Below are 15,501 nucleotides of genomic sequence, written 5' to 3'. Positions count from 1 at the left end.
AGGGCTGCTGCTCTGCCATCGACAGGTGGCCCCAGGCTCAGGGCCATCGGTGAGGATTCACCCATCGTGATGTGAATGCAGGTGGACATCCAGGACTGGTGGGACGAAATGACGCTGGAGCTTCTGGAGCTCAGTCCAGAATCTCTGCCATCCTACTGGGTGGCCCATGGGCCTACTGGACCCCAAGGGAGGACAAAGGGCTGCAGCTCTCGCCGAGGCCTTCCACCCGGGATACTGCGGCTGTCACTACGCCTTCTGACTCCCCCTTTCTGACTCCAGTGCATCTCAAAGGCAGCAGGATGAACAGTGTGGCATGGGTATGTCCGTGACACCAGAAAGCCAGGCTGGGACCCAGCCAGTCCTTGCACTGCAGGAGATGGCCATCAAGGGCATCACAGACGATGGGGCGTAGAATACAGCTGATCACTCTCACCTCTGCTGTACATGCTGTGGACACGCCTAAACATAATATTAGACCACATAAAATTAGAGAATTGTAAGTCACGAAGATGGCACGGTTGAAGGTGTATCACCTAGGTTGATGGAATAAACCACAGTTAGTTTTAGCTGGTGGAAGTAGGGACCCAGGACAGGCCCTGTTCAAGAAGAAGTAGGCAGTATATGACATGCATAAGCAGCTGGGAGCAAGTGAACCCCGTGAAGAGAATAGAGGCTGCCGGGGTAGAGTTAAGAAAGAAACCAGGAGGGCAAAAAGGGATATGAGATTTCTTTGGCAGGTAAGGCAAAGGAGAATCCATAGAGCTTTTGCAAATACATAAAGGCCAAAAGAGTAATGAGGGAGAGCATCTTAAGGTCAACAAGGTCATCTATGTGTGGAGTCAGAAGAGATGGGTGATTTCCTAAATGAATATTTCTCATCAGTATTACCTGCTGGAATCATAGAGTCTTTACAGTGCAAAAGGAGGCCATTCGGCCCATCAAGACTGCACCAACAACAATCTCACCCAGCCCCTAACCTGCAACCCTATGCATTCACCCTACTAATCCCCCGAACCTACACATCTTCAGTCACGAAAGGGCAATTTAGCATGGCCAAATCAACTTAAGCCACACATTTTTGGACTGTGGGAGGAAACCGTAGCACCTGGAGGAAACCCATGTAGACACAGGGAGAATATGCAAACTCCACACAGATAGTCACTCGAGGCCGAAATTGAACCTGGGTCCCTGGCACTGTGAAACAGCAGTGCTAACCACTGCCAGCATGTCGCCATTGAGAAAGGCACAGATATTCGGGAACTTGGGGAAATAAATAGTGATGTCTTGAGGAGTGTACATATTACAAAAGAGGTGGTGTTGGAAGTCTTAAAGTACATTAAGGTAGACAAATGAATGGGATCTGATGAAGTGTAGCCTAGGATATTGTGAGTGGCTAGGGAGGAAATTGCAGGTCCCCTAGCAGAGATACTTGAATAATCAACAGCCACAGATGAGGTGCCTGAGGATTGGAGGATGGCAAATGTTGTGCCTTTATTTAAGAAGACAAAGAACGAAGAACAGTACAGCACAGGATACAGGCCCTTCGGCCCTCCAAGTCTGTGCCACTCACATAGGGTGATCACACACTAGCTGCACGATGATCAAGTGGCACCCCTTCACTGCTACTGAGAGAGGGCACTGTGCCCCGAGGTGACAAATACATAGAACATAGAACATAGAACATTACAGCGCAGAACAGGCCCTTCGGCCCACGATGTTGCGCCGACCAGTTACAAAAACAATGACCCACTAGCCTATACCAATCCCTTTTCGTCCATAAACCTATCCAGAGATCTCTTAAACGCCCCCAAACTAGACGCATTTACAACTGCAGCAGGCAGGGCATTCCAATCCCTCACCACCCGCTGGGTAAAGAACCTACCCCTGACATCCGTCCTGTAGCTACCCCCCCTTAATTTAAAGCCATGCCCCCTCGTGCTAGCTTTCTCCATCCGAGGAAAAAGGCTATCACTATCCACCCTATCTAAACCTCTAATTATCTTATATGTTTCAATAAGATCCCCTCTTAGCCGCCTTCTTTCCAACGAAAACAACCCTAAATCCCTCAGTCTCTCCTCATAGGACCTCCCCACCATACCAGGCAACATCCTAGTAAACCTCCTCTGCACCCTCTCCAACGCCTCCACATCCTTCTTGTAATGCGGGGACCAGAACTGCACACAGTACTCCAAGTGCGGCCGCACTAGAGTAGTGTACAGTTGCAACATTACACTGCGACTCCTAAATTCAATCCCCCTACCAATAAACGCCAAGACACCGTACGCCTTCTTAACAACCTTATCTACTTGATTCCCAACTTTCAGGGATCTATGTACACACACACCTAGATCCCTCTGTTCATCCACACTATTCAAAGTCCTCCCGTTAGCCCTATACTCGACACATCTGTTGTTCCTACCAAAGTGAATTACCTCACACTTCTCCGCATTAAATTCCATCCGCCACCTCTCGGCCCAGCTCTGCAACCTATCTAAGTCTCCCTGCAGACTATGACACCCTTCCTCACAATCTACCACACCTCCAACTTTGGTGTCATCAGCAAATTTACTAATCCACCCAACTATACCCTCATCCAGATCATTAATAAAAATTACAAACAACAGTGGCCCCAAAACAGATCCCTGAGGCACACCACTCGTAACTGTACTCCATGATGAATATTTACCATCCACCACCACCCTCTGTCTCCTATCTGATAGCCAATTCCTGATCCAACTTCCTAGATTACCCACAATCCCATACATCTGCATTTTCTGCAGAAGCCTACCATGGTGAACCTTATCGAACGCCTTACTAAAATCCATGTATACCACGTCAACTGCCTTGCCCCCATCCACCTCTTTGGTCACCTTCTCAAAAAACTCAATAAGGTTAGTAAGGCACGACCTACCCGCTACAAAACCATGCTGACTATTTCTAATCAATTCATTACACTCCAAATAACTATAAATCCTATCCCTAATAATTTTTTCTAAAACCTTGCCCACAACAGAAGTAAGACTCACCGGTCTATAATTCCCGGCAAAGTCTCTGTTCCCCTTCTTAAACAATGGGACAACATTCGCTATCCTCCAATCCTCCGGGACTACACCAGAGACCAATGACGACCTGAAGATCTGAGCCAGAGTATTGCAGTAGGTGGCACAGGTGCCGCATTGTCTCCTTGCGGAGCCGGAGACTTCAGCAGCACAGACTGTCTGACAGCTGTTCGAATGGCATTCGTGTGTGGAATCGGCTTCTGGCTCCTCCGTCTCCTCCTGCTGCAGCCTGCCGTCTGGGCTGCCCTCGCCATGCTCGCAATTTCTCCTCCTCCTCCTCAGCAGAAAAAGCAGGCGTAAGAATAACTGCTATGTCGATTGGCTCCATATGGTATGTCATTCTCGAATATGGAAAGGGGGAAATGTGGGCTTGTTTGGGGGAAGGAAGGAGACACTGAGAGTCAATAGGGTCTCAAACCAGCTATCCACATCCACCCATTACACACACAGTCATTATTTGATCATTTGATGTAACATGAGCTCAAAAAAAATGTATAGTGGAAATTTCCACAAGGATTTTGCTGATCAACCAAAATGGACTTAATGCAAAGTTTCTACTGAAGTTTCAGCAAATTCCTGAGGAATTTCCCAGAGGTTTTGTTTGCAGTGTTAAGAATTCACCTTTCAAAATGAAAAAACTTACGGCAAAAGTCAAGAATTCGCCAGTTAATGCAGACACCAGCATCTAAGCAGGCTTTAGCATAGACTGCAATAGCACCACACAGACAGTCACAGTCTCCAAATATATCACAACTGCATGTGGTCTGTACACAGCTTTCATAATATGGTACTCGATAAACCTGTTAGCAAAGAGAAAGGAAAGTAGTGTACTTTTAATCTGTGAAGAATCTCAACTGCCACTACACATTAGGCAAGTATAAAATATGTTTAAGCAGAGTTTTATGGCCCCTTTGCCTACCTCCATCCAGCAGCAATTTTACAGAAGGCGGATGGGAAGTCAGATTGGCTGGCAGCTATCAGAGGCAGGAAGAACTGCCTCCAGGCAAATATTGCCCCATGAGGGTTTTAAATGACGACATGCAGCTGAAGCTTTAAATGGCAGCAGGAAAGTATTTTCCATCAACTCTTTTGGTGTCAGAGCAGAAAATTCTGTCATCCAAACATTTTGTCCCTTGCTTCCATTACATTCACTCCTCTGTCCATTTCAGCATCATCAAATCAAATTTGATGTTGAATCATGACAAGTTGCCCTCACTTTATATTCTGGCAGCCTAATGTAGCAGTGACAGAACTGCTAGAAGTTGCCAACTTAATTCTAGCTATTTTAATCCGTTAAGAAAGGGTGGGAACCTCATTTAAATTCATTTTAATAAATTAACATATGGTTCCCCTGTTATATATTCACCAAGATAAAGAATTCCTTCCTTGCCGGCATGATATCACGAGGGGAACCTGCCAGGGCGTCAAGGTAAGTATAACATCCATGGTAAAGCCCATCAAGCTGGCAGTGACAGGGGCAATGGAGTGTCCCATTGCAGGGGAGGGGGGGTTCCACTTAGGTATCGGAGGGCGTGAGAATATCATTTCAGTATTTGACTGGGGGTTGGGGAGAGAGTTTTGTTTAACATGATCAGGGCACTTACGGAGCCAGCTCTATCAGGCCCTGCCTTGCCAACTTGATGGTGAAAACGCACCCATTCTTCTGTGCACAAACTGTCAGGGAAGCTAGAGAGAATACTCGGTTGTGCATAGAGTGCAAAATTCGTGAAGCTTAATGTCAATCTTTCTGCATTGTACATCTGGGATAGTTGGATGAATAAGTCATTTGTTCATTTTCTCTATCTAGCTGTGCTGCACCTGCTCCCCTGCCCTCCCAACCCATACTCCAACCTCAATCCCTCTTCCTCAATCTTTATCAGTTACATATTTTCAAATTATTGATAACAGTTGAATATAGGAGTAACTTCTTACTCTAGAACATGTTGCGGTTACAGATAAAGCTGAAAGTGATAACCATAACTTCTCTCCCTCAGAATCTCAGAATCTTATAGACCAGAAAGAGGCCATACTAAAGCCCAGATAATGAATATACTTCGCAAGAAAAACAATTAACTCAATGGTATCTTTATATCCAGATAGACAAACATGCATTCATCACTCCTCTCTGGTCTCTATTCCATAGTCAATTCTATTCCCACATTTCCACCATTCCTTTGATTCCAAGTGCTTCTCTTTTCTAAATTAGTCTGTTGAGTAACAGATTATCAAATGCATTTTGAAAATCCCTGGAGGCAATTCTCCCCAAAAAAAATCAAAGTGCCCAATGGGCAGGAAAATTGGAGTTTTTCCCAACTCCAACTGTGTGTGTGTGGGCGGGGGGGAGCCTGAACCCACTAGAGAGGCTGGAATCAGCATGCTGAGTGGACCGTTATGCATGCGCCAACCTGTCAGTAGGAAGATCGGCACAGGTGCACTGGCCCTCTCACCGGCCTACCAAATGCTTCCCAGGCCCCTGTTCCGGATCGCTGACTTCCCAACATCCTGTCAATTGCTGGCATCTGTGACCCACCCCCACCCCCATACTGATCAGTTGCTTCCTTGACCATCCTCCCCCAGCTGCCCCTCCCCACGCCCCTGGGCCAGCCCAATCGCCAGCACCCCATGGCCAGCCCTGAACCCACCCCTCACCATGGCCACCCTGAACTCGCTTCACCATGTCCAGCCCGATATCACCCTCCCCCATCTCCAGCCCCTCTTCCCCCCCAACTACTGATACTTAATGCAGAGCATGCAGCGGCTTCCCCCCTCCCACATCACCACCAATTGGCTCCACCCCCAGTAGGCCCTGACCCCTCTGGCAGTGGCTGCTTGGCCAGTGACAGGTGGGCAGTGAGAGCCTGGAACTGACCAAGGGGCACCCCTCTTGCTCTTAACCTCCAGGAGGGCTGTCAATGACCTCTGTCCCCACCAGCACGGTTATCACACTTTGTCCCTGTTCATTAGCGAGCCTGGAGCACACCGTCGCTCACTACTGACATGGAAATTGATGTTTCCATATTGTAATCAGACTTGCATTGATTTTCAGACAGAGGCTAATTACATTGTAAAAAATGACCTGGTAAAGTCGCAGTCAAGCCCACTGCATTATTCGAGGAGCACAGTGGTCCAGGAGACTTGTGCTCCATACTTACAACATTGGTTTCATGAGCTTCATCAATCCTCTCTGTTACTTCATCAAATAACTCAGTTAGGTTAATCTGATTTGTCTTTAACATATCCTTGTGGGCTGTCCCTGATTAACTCATGTTTCTCCAAGCATTAGTCCCCCACTGAGAATGGCAGAAACTCTAAAGATTCCTGCCTCTTCTTAATCTTTTGGTTGCCACCCACATACAATCCTGATTCCTTGCTACCAGTGAAGTGACCACCTCCTGAACTGTATGATCTAGGAAACTGTCACCCTTTTCTGATGTTCAGCAGTGACTCCAGTTGCCCCCGAATCTCAGAAATCCTGAGCTTGAGCAGGAGCAGCTGGAAACACTTCTGACATGTGGTCACCATGAAGTATCTTTGAATTCCCACATGGAACAGGAATAATCCAGAATGTGAAAAAAAACAATTTTATCACTTCTTACTGTGTTTAAACTATTAATTTTAATTAATACCTCTAGGCCAGCTGTGTTATTAATTCACTTCCTGTTATAATAACCCCAGTTGAATATTTTTAATTTCCCAACTCCTAATTTGAATTGTTCAAAGATCCCCTCTTACCAATTTATTGACCTTGTTCCTTATATAGAGTGCCACCCCACCTTTTTTTTTTGCCTAACTCTCCTAAATCTTTGGATATTCAATTCTCAATCCCAATCATCCTATAGTTATGTCCCCGTTATGGCAATTAAATCATACCCATTTACCTCAATTTGTACATTCAGATCATCAACCATTTTGCAAATGCCACATGCATTCTGGTTGAGTGCTTTTAATTCTGCTTCTTCTAAACTTAATTCTCTATTGTGATCCTATTTGATGCGTACCTACGTTTCATGTGCCTTTATTTTTGCTGCCTAATTTCCTGTTTCATTTTACCAGTTTTGCTTTCCTCCAAGTAGAGCTCTCTCTCAGGTTCCCATCCTGCTTGATCTATGTTGAATCCTCCCCAACAACATAAAGGGTTAGGATGGACATTAGTCCCAGTACTGCTAAGATGCAAGGTGTCCATCTTGTAGAGGTCACACCTGCCACAGAACCTATCCAAATGACTCAAATCTGATGTCCTCCCTCCTACACTAGCTCTCCAGCCACACATTCAAACTCTGAATTCTCCTATTTTGACGCTTACCAACATGAAGGATGGAAGAAATCCTCTTTGATTATTGCTTCAAAGGTCTTTCTTTTCAATCTACTTCCTCGGTCTCTGAAATCTGCTTTTTGGACCTGATCCCCTTACCCACCTAAGCCATTGTGCTGACGTAATCACAAACACTGGCTATTTATCCTTCCCCAGAAGAGTGTCCTGCAGCTGTTCCATGACATCCTTGATCCTGGCACTAGGAAGGTAATGTACTACTCTGGACTCACACTCGCAGACACAGAAATGTGTGTCTATTACTCTACAAATCCTGTATCACTGCTGCTTTTGCCCTTTTCTTTCTCCCCCTGAACAGCTGAACCTCCCATGGTGTCACAAACATTCAAAACTCTCAGTCTGCTCACTCACAGACTTGCCATTTTATCTTTTTGCCACTCACATGGATTCCTCCAGCCCGAGAAATATCCATTAACCATTATGCTCTGTTTGCTGTCACTTAGTCAATTTTGTATCCATGTTACTACTGTTCATTTTATTGCTTCATCTTTGATTTGCTCTAATATCCTCTCATTGATTTTGCACTACTCCTTCCTTTATCCTTTTGCGCAACTCCCATTTCAGGCTCCCTCTTATAGCCTTTTATCGTGCTGTCATGAAAATCTCTCTCAGAAGCTTCCTAACTTATTTTTCTTAACACCGATGTACACAGTGAAAAATCATTGAATTATAAATTATGAAAACAAGTTTAAATATTTGCAGTAGAGCTTAAATCCACTAATAAAACATTTCTTCCAAAATACCACCCAGAGATGTCCCAAGTCCCATGGATCCACATGCCATTTTGAAAACCCTTGAACTGGGCTATAGAAAACAAAAATTACAGGGTGCATACTTTTCAGGGCTGCCATGCATATACAATGAAAGCAGTCATCATTTCAAGTGTCTTGCTGATATCTCTACTGACTTCAAAAATTAACAAAAATGAAAGGATCTGGTGCAATCTCTCTTACTTCCACTCCTCATCTCCTCAGTGTTCTTAATGCATTTATTTTAAAGCTCATTCTGACAATGGAACAACATTTCTACTTCATCTGCTTATTATATAGATCACATTGCTTAAAAGCATTAATAGGCATATGATCTCTCCAAACATTTACTGATTGAGCAACATGCACAACATTGCATTCTTATCGAAAAACACTCACCAGATTGTGACATTGTTTGAAGATATTGCTGTGAATTATGTGGCATTGTTTTTCTGCCCAGGCCAAACGATATGGATTTAAGTCACATGGATGCATAACTTCAGTCACATCATGACATAAAGGATCTTCCTTCCAAGTATTTGCAAATTCTAATGCATTGGAGGCTAAGTATTGGCTCCGAGTTATAAAATCATCACCCATGTCACTGTTGAAATTTCCACAGAGTCCACAAAGTGAAAGCTGATAATACACAAGAAGATTATTATTTGTCTTTCATACGTATTTCCGAATACATAACTGCAGCAAAATCAATCCCTTTGTCCTCCTTTGCTATAGATTGATAGAGGTGAATGTGCAATCTCTGTCACTGAAAGTGAATATGTAGTTTCAGTAGGCAATGAAGAAGGCAAATGGTATATTGGCCTTCATAGCAAAAAGGATTTGAGTACAGGAGCAGAGATGTCTTGCTGCTGTTACACAGGGACTTGGTGAGACCGTACCAGAAATACTGTGCGCAGTTTTGATCTCCTTATCTGAGAAGGATATTCTTGCTGTAGAATAAGTGCAGCGAAGGTTTACCAAACTGATTCCTGGTTTGGTGGAACTAGGATATGAGGAGAGATTGAGTCAATTAGGATTATATTCACTGGAGTACAGAAGAATAAGGGAGGGGATCTCATAGAAACCTATAAAATTCTAACAGAACTAAAAAGGGTATATGCAGGAAGGATGCTCTCAATGGCAGGGGTATCCAGTACCCCTGTCTGAGGATACCGGGTAGACCATTTAGGACTGAGATGAGGAGATATATCTTCACCCAGAGAATGGTGAGCCCTGTGAATTCCTGACCACAGAAAGCAGTTAAGGTCAAAACATTGTTTGTTTTTAAGGAGTTAGAAATAGCTTTTAAGGCTAAAGGGATCATTCAGTTCAGTACCCAGAACAGGTTACTGAGCTGAATGATCAGCTATGATATAATGAATGGCAGATCAGGCTGAAGAGCCAAATGGCCTACTCCTGCTCCTAGTTTTTATGTTACTTTTGGAGTCAGTTAACCTCAACAGTACCTCTTCATTATTGATTTTTATTTGATTCAATTTCCCAACCATCTCTAATAATCCAAATCTTGGAGTCAGTAGCAAAGTGAAAGTGTACAATGCTGACTGCTCTGCCCCTACCTTTTTGATCAGCTGCAGTGGGAACATGTTCTCCCAGGTACCATATAGATCTATTGGTGAATGAACTAGAAAGGCATGGTAGTGCGATGCATTCCCAATAAAGCCACACCCTCTTCTAACAGCATGTTTTGAAGACACAACTACAACCTGCTCAGGAGTGCAGCCCTTTAAATTGACAGGAATATGAAAACACTCCTGCCCCTCCAACACTCCCGGCTTTTCTCCACCTGCTTCCACAGTCTTATCAATGGCAGGGAGTGGGTGGGTGTGAGCAGTAGGAAAGGCTACAATTTAAACTAAATCAAATAAAACATTGAGATGCTTAAATACCATGTGTGAAAAATTTGCAGTTGGCCTATTAATTCAAAGGTTATCATTGAGCTGAAGATCCCAAGGGGGTGTCTCTTTAGCTCATGTCACCAGGAGGGAATTTCATCTGGCATGTGCCATGGATTAGTGCTGCATGACTGATTTCACCACCATCCATTATCACAGTAAAGTGTGGTATCTGATATCTCCAAATCCTTTTTAAAATGGGACAGTGAATTTCAATGCTTGTTTTAATAAGCGGTTGTGCACTTAAATGTTTTTATAAGGCTTTATAGAGTTGAAAGAATCGCAATGTAGTAAATGAGTTTTTATGAATGAGTTTTTTTTTCAATATAGTAAAGGCTGCAATAGAATTATTACTGTGTAGAAGGAGGCCATAACCCCACTTATTTACACTACTAATTCCCTGACACTAATGGGCAATTTAGCATGGTCGATTAAACTAACCTGCATATCTTTGGACTGTGGGAGGAAACTGGAGCATCTGGAAGAAACCTAGACATGGGGAGAATATGCAAACTCCATACAGCTAGTCACCCAAGCTGGGAATCGATCACGGGTCCCTAGTGCTGTGAGGCAACAGTGCTAACCCACTGTGCCATCATGCCATTCCTTATAAAGGAAACTGTATACATTTACAATATTATGAAGAAGGGCAGTGAAAATAATGAATTGGATAGCTGCTTTTGATATAATGGCTTTTGCCTGTGCTAACTGTCTTCAGAGTAGCAAAACTACAAATATTTAGAAAAAAACAGATTTATGATTGATTTGCATTGGAAGTGCATTGAAAGGCTTAACTCATAATTTTTTACTATGGCTAAAAGCTGGTAGATCTGCACATGGATGTCAATCTGTAAGAAAATTATTGTGAACTACCACTCCTTACCTGGTGCATTCTGGTGAAGCGGATGAACGTATTTGTATTCTTATTCCATAATATTTGTAGTAGGTGACCCCCAGGAATATTCACATCAAGGGACACATAAAGTGAATTGATTTGTATGTTAAATTTGTCAGCCATATTTTCAGGTGTTATCTTGTAGGTTGCATCTCTCATTTCTATCAGAACATCCTTGAATTAAAGCATATGGTTTAGCTCTTTGAATTCAGATACCTTTATGTATTATGTATACACTATTATAAATATTGAGTACTCTCTGCTTATCTGCTGGTTTAGTCCAGATAGAAATGTAATGCATGTCCCTCATATCTTACATCATTTTTAGGTCAGACTAAGCTTTAAAACCCAAGTAGATTTTTAAAAATTCTTTTATGAGATGCAGATGTCATTGGCTGGGCCACCATTAGTTGCTCATCCATAATTTCCCTTCAACTGAGTGGCTTGCTAGACCATTCCAGAGGGCAGTCAAGAGTCAATCACATTGCTAAGGATCTGGAGTCACTTGTAGGGCAGACCAGGTAAGGATGGCAGATATCCTTCCCCAAAAGGATACTGATGAACCAGATGAGTTTTTATAATAATTGACAATGGTTTCATGGTCATTGTTGAACTTTTTAAAAATTCTGGATTTTTTACTGAATGGGGGATGGGAGTTGCGTTTTTGTGCATAGAGCTGCCAGAATCCATATGAGGATACCAGAGGCACGTTCTTGTTCCTTGCAGCTGAATCAATAAAATAACAGGTCCATTTTCCAGATTACCTTTCAAAACCTCTGTTTGGGTCTCTCATTAACTGCTGTGATGAATGGCACACACTTAAACAGTCGTCATGAAATTGTAGTTATAAGGCCTGATACAGGTTCCAGTTTGCTTCACATGGGCGTTTGTCAGCCTTGTTAAGGTCCTCAGATAAAGAATCATAGAATCTTACAGTATAGAAGGAGGCCATTCAGTCCTTCGAGTCTGTATTAACCACAATCCCACCCAGACCCTATCCTCATAACCCCATCATTTACCCTAGCTAGTCCCCCTGACACTAGGGGCAATTTAGCATACCCAATTCACCTAGCCCCCACATCTGTGGGAGGAAACAGGAGCACCTGAAGGAAACCCATGCAGACATATGGAGAATGTGCAAAATCCACACAGACCCAAGCTGGGAATTAACACAGTCAATGACCCAAGCTGGGAATCGAACTTAGGTCCCTGGCGCTATGAGGCAGCAGGGCTAACCACTTTGCCGCCATGCTGCCCTGGTAGCTAGTTGAACCTGAACATAAAAAGTCATTAAATGCAGTATTGGGGTTTTTATAAGTGCAAGTGTTTCCATTTTTGGAATTAAAATCAATCCAATGGATGGGATGGACTGACCTACAGATAAAGAATGAGAGGCATGGCCTACCTCTGTGAGAGCTAAGCGAGCATATTTTAACAATTTCTGTATTGATCCGCGCCAGAAAGCTCAAGGTGTTTTATGAAGTTAGCCTAGACCCTAAGTTTTTACTTTTGAATTTGGCATGGGTAAGCATAAGGTGTTTCACTCTCGGTATGATTCAAGTGACACACTAGGAAACTTTTATCAAACAAAGTTTATTTAAGAACATAGTTGAACTAGAACAAGAAAAATTAGCGTAACTTTTACCAATTACAAGAGAACAACCACAATATTTTATAAACCTTAACAACTAATTATGCAGTTCCAAATCAAACAGCCCCACAAATATACACCCCTTTCTCAGCTTTGCACAGAAAGCAACTATGTTCACATGATGCTGGGCTTTGCAGCTTTTTAAACACCTGCTGTGAATTAATCCTGTGAATGTTAAATTAAAAAGTTGAGGCTTTCCAGTCCTGGAACTTTTAGCGCAATTTGCAAGAGAGACAGAGAGAGAGAGACGGAGACACTGCTTACCTTTAGCTTCTAGCTAGCAACCACAGACAGCAGGATTTCCAACACCAGGGAGAGAAACAAGAAACAATGTGTTTTGTCTCCAGTCCAAACAGCTTCTGACAAAAATTAAACTAAAACCCTGGACTTTACTGTGAAAAAACTGTCCATGCAGCCATCATCTGACATGGATCCTAAAAACCCTAGGATATTGTGTTAGGTCGACTGGCCGTGCTAAGAAATTGCCCCTTAGTGTCCAGGGATGCGTAGGTTAGAGGGATTAGTGGGTATAATGTGTAGGGATACGGGGTTAGGGCCTGGCTGGGATTGTGTTCGGTGCAGATCGATGGGCCGAAGGGCCTCTTTCTGCACTGTAGGGTTCTATGATTCTATGACTCTGTGATTAGTCCAGATTAAAATTAAACATTGTTTCAATTACTCTGCTTCAGCGACAATGAAAGATACTGGCAGATAGTATGGTGCCAAAGTAAACCACCAGTAAGTCCACCAGGTGTCGGCACAGGTAGAGAAGGTTGTGAAGAAAGCTTATAGAATGCTAGCCTTTATAGGAAGGGGTATAGAGTATAAGAGCTGCCGTCCAATCCTTCAGCTGTACAGAACGTTGGTTAGGCCGCATTTGGAGTACTGCGTCCAGTTCTGGTCACCTTACTACCGGAAGGACGTGGAGACCCTGGAGAGGTTTACCAGGATGTTGCCTGGCACGGAAGGACTGAGTTACGAGGAAAGGTTGGAAAAACTGGGGTCTTCTCCTTAGAAAGACGGAGATTAAGGGGGGATCTGATAGAGGTGTATAAAATAATGAAGGGAATAGATAGAGTCAACAGTGGTAGGCTTTTCCCTAGATTGGGGACAACTATTACGAGAGGTCACGATCAAAGGGTGAGGGGGGAGAAGTATAATTTGGATACTAGAGGAAGGTTTTTCACGCAGAGGGTTGTGGGGGTATGGAACGCGCTACCAAGTAAGGTGGTGGAGGCAGGCACGTTGGACTTGTTTAAGGTTTACTTAGATAGACACATGAGCGAAACAGGGATGGAGGGTTATAATAGACGGTATTAAAAGGGGTCAGAGCCTCAGGATGACACTGGAAATGTAGTATTACATGTTAATGTTTTTGTCTCTTTTAATCCACAGGTGTCGGTCCACCTTGTTGTCAAATGAGGGGCATGCACACGGTGGGTCATGCGTGGGCTGCTCCTGGAGGTTCCGGGAGTGGCCTAGTACTTTGTGTCGCTGTGTGTGCTTAATCCTGGACCAGCAGATGGGCACCACAACAGCTCAGTGACTATCACTGCTAGCTGTGCAGATACATGGATTTGGGCTTGTGTCCATGGGTGTTTGCACATTCTCCCTGTAGTTGCGTGGGTTTTCTCCGGGTGTTCTGGTTTCCTCCCACACCCCAAAGATGTGCTCTTAGGCTGATTGGTGTACCAAATTGACCCTACACTATTCTCTCCTGAATCTGGCTATGTTAGGGGTACCAGTCACATACATACAGGGCAGGGTAGGTGTAGGAAAATGCTTTGTTGAAATGGCGGCGCGGGCTCGTTGGGCCGAAGGGCCTGTTTCCCGTGCTGGGTTGTTCTTTGTTCTTTGTACAGCCCACTCTAGGAATCAGAAGCATTCCTCAGACCCGATGTTAGTGCTCAGACCTGGGTTTTTGCTGAGAGTTGAGGTTGGACCCTGTGTCAACAACAGCCCCCCATTCTCCATATTCTCACAGGCCCCCCCAATTCGAAACACAACATGTCCACCATGAAACAACTTCCTCTGAACAGCACAAAGCTTTACCTCTTCGCTCACCGTAACTAATCAAGCGCCAGAATCCGACTTTTAATGATGAAGTGTTTTCCAGGCCAATCTGGCTGCAGTGAACAAGGTCGCCAAGACAGATGAGCTGGGTCAATTGGGCGTGAAGCTCACTAATGGCATTATGATAAATGCAAAATCATGTAAATTGACGTCTCACCTGTTTTGGGCAAGCTCCTGATCGTGTTGATTTTTTTTTCCTGTGCTAAAATGGGAATGGGTGTGAAAACAGGTGCCATTCCCACTAGCTGCTTCATGCCCAATTTTACAAAATTTCCCACTGTAGAACAGGCACGACGAGGTTGTAAAATTCCACCTGTGATCTTCCATTGACCGCTTTTTTCTTAGCATTTCATGCACCCTTGAAAGACTTCAGCTTCCCACCTCTCAGTCTTCCCTCTGCTTTCCATTATTTCTTATCCCTCTTGTCCCTCTGCCTTCCACTGTGTCCCCTTGCCCTTTCCCCCATTGCCCAAGCATAGCCTTCCTTCCCTGCGGCCTGCCTGGTATTTGCTGTTTCCGCACTGCCCTTGCAAAGCATTCCTTCCCTCTCGTCACTCTTGTGTTTGCCCTTTTCCACAATCTTTCTTCTCTGTTGCTCCCCTTGTATTTCTTATCTCTACCCTCAGCTCACACCTCACTCCTAGTCAAAATGCTCTTCTGTAAAAATGAAGTTCTGCTCGGGTAATGTAGCATAATGGTGTCCTTGTAGAAAATGGTGTCAGCCATGGGGGGTGCTTTTCTCAATGCAGGCACAATGCTGGTCAATGTCTGAAAGTGGAGGCCTGCATAAGTACCACAGCAAAAAGTCTGACAACACCAGGTTTTAGTCCA

The 15,501-nt window shown here is 44.0% G+C and overlaps 1 protein-coding gene across 1 annotated transcript in view; it reads right to left on the bottom strand.

The window, feature by feature from the left end:
• The window catches only part of LOC145344348 (mucin-6-like), a 64,408-nt gene that overhangs the window by 11,992 nt on the left and 36,915 nt on the right, over positions 1-15,501 (bottom strand). Inside the window, exons 9-11 of the mRNA XM_080191477.1 lie at positions 10,935-11,120; positions 8,538-8,777; positions 3,703-3,859 (exon numbers count right to left, since the gene is read on the bottom strand). Coding sequence (XP_080047603.1) covers positions 3,703-3,859; positions 8,538-8,777; positions 10,935-11,120 — 583 coding nt within the window. The remainder of the gene's footprint in view (positions 1-3,702; positions 3,860-8,537; positions 8,778-10,934; positions 11,121-15,501) is intronic.

Source organism: Carcharhinus amblyrhynchos, chromosome 6, assembly GCF_965287045.1.
Source record: "Carcharhinus amblyrhynchos chromosome 6, sCarAmb.v2.hapA, whole genome shotgun sequence".
Taxonomy (NCBI): Eukaryota; Metazoa; Chordata; class Chondrichthyes; order Carcharhiniformes; family Carcharhinidae; genus Carcharhinus; species Carcharhinus amblyrhynchos.
Note: the sequence above shows the minus strand (reverse complement) of the source record. Positions and strands in the feature narration are given on the sequence as shown.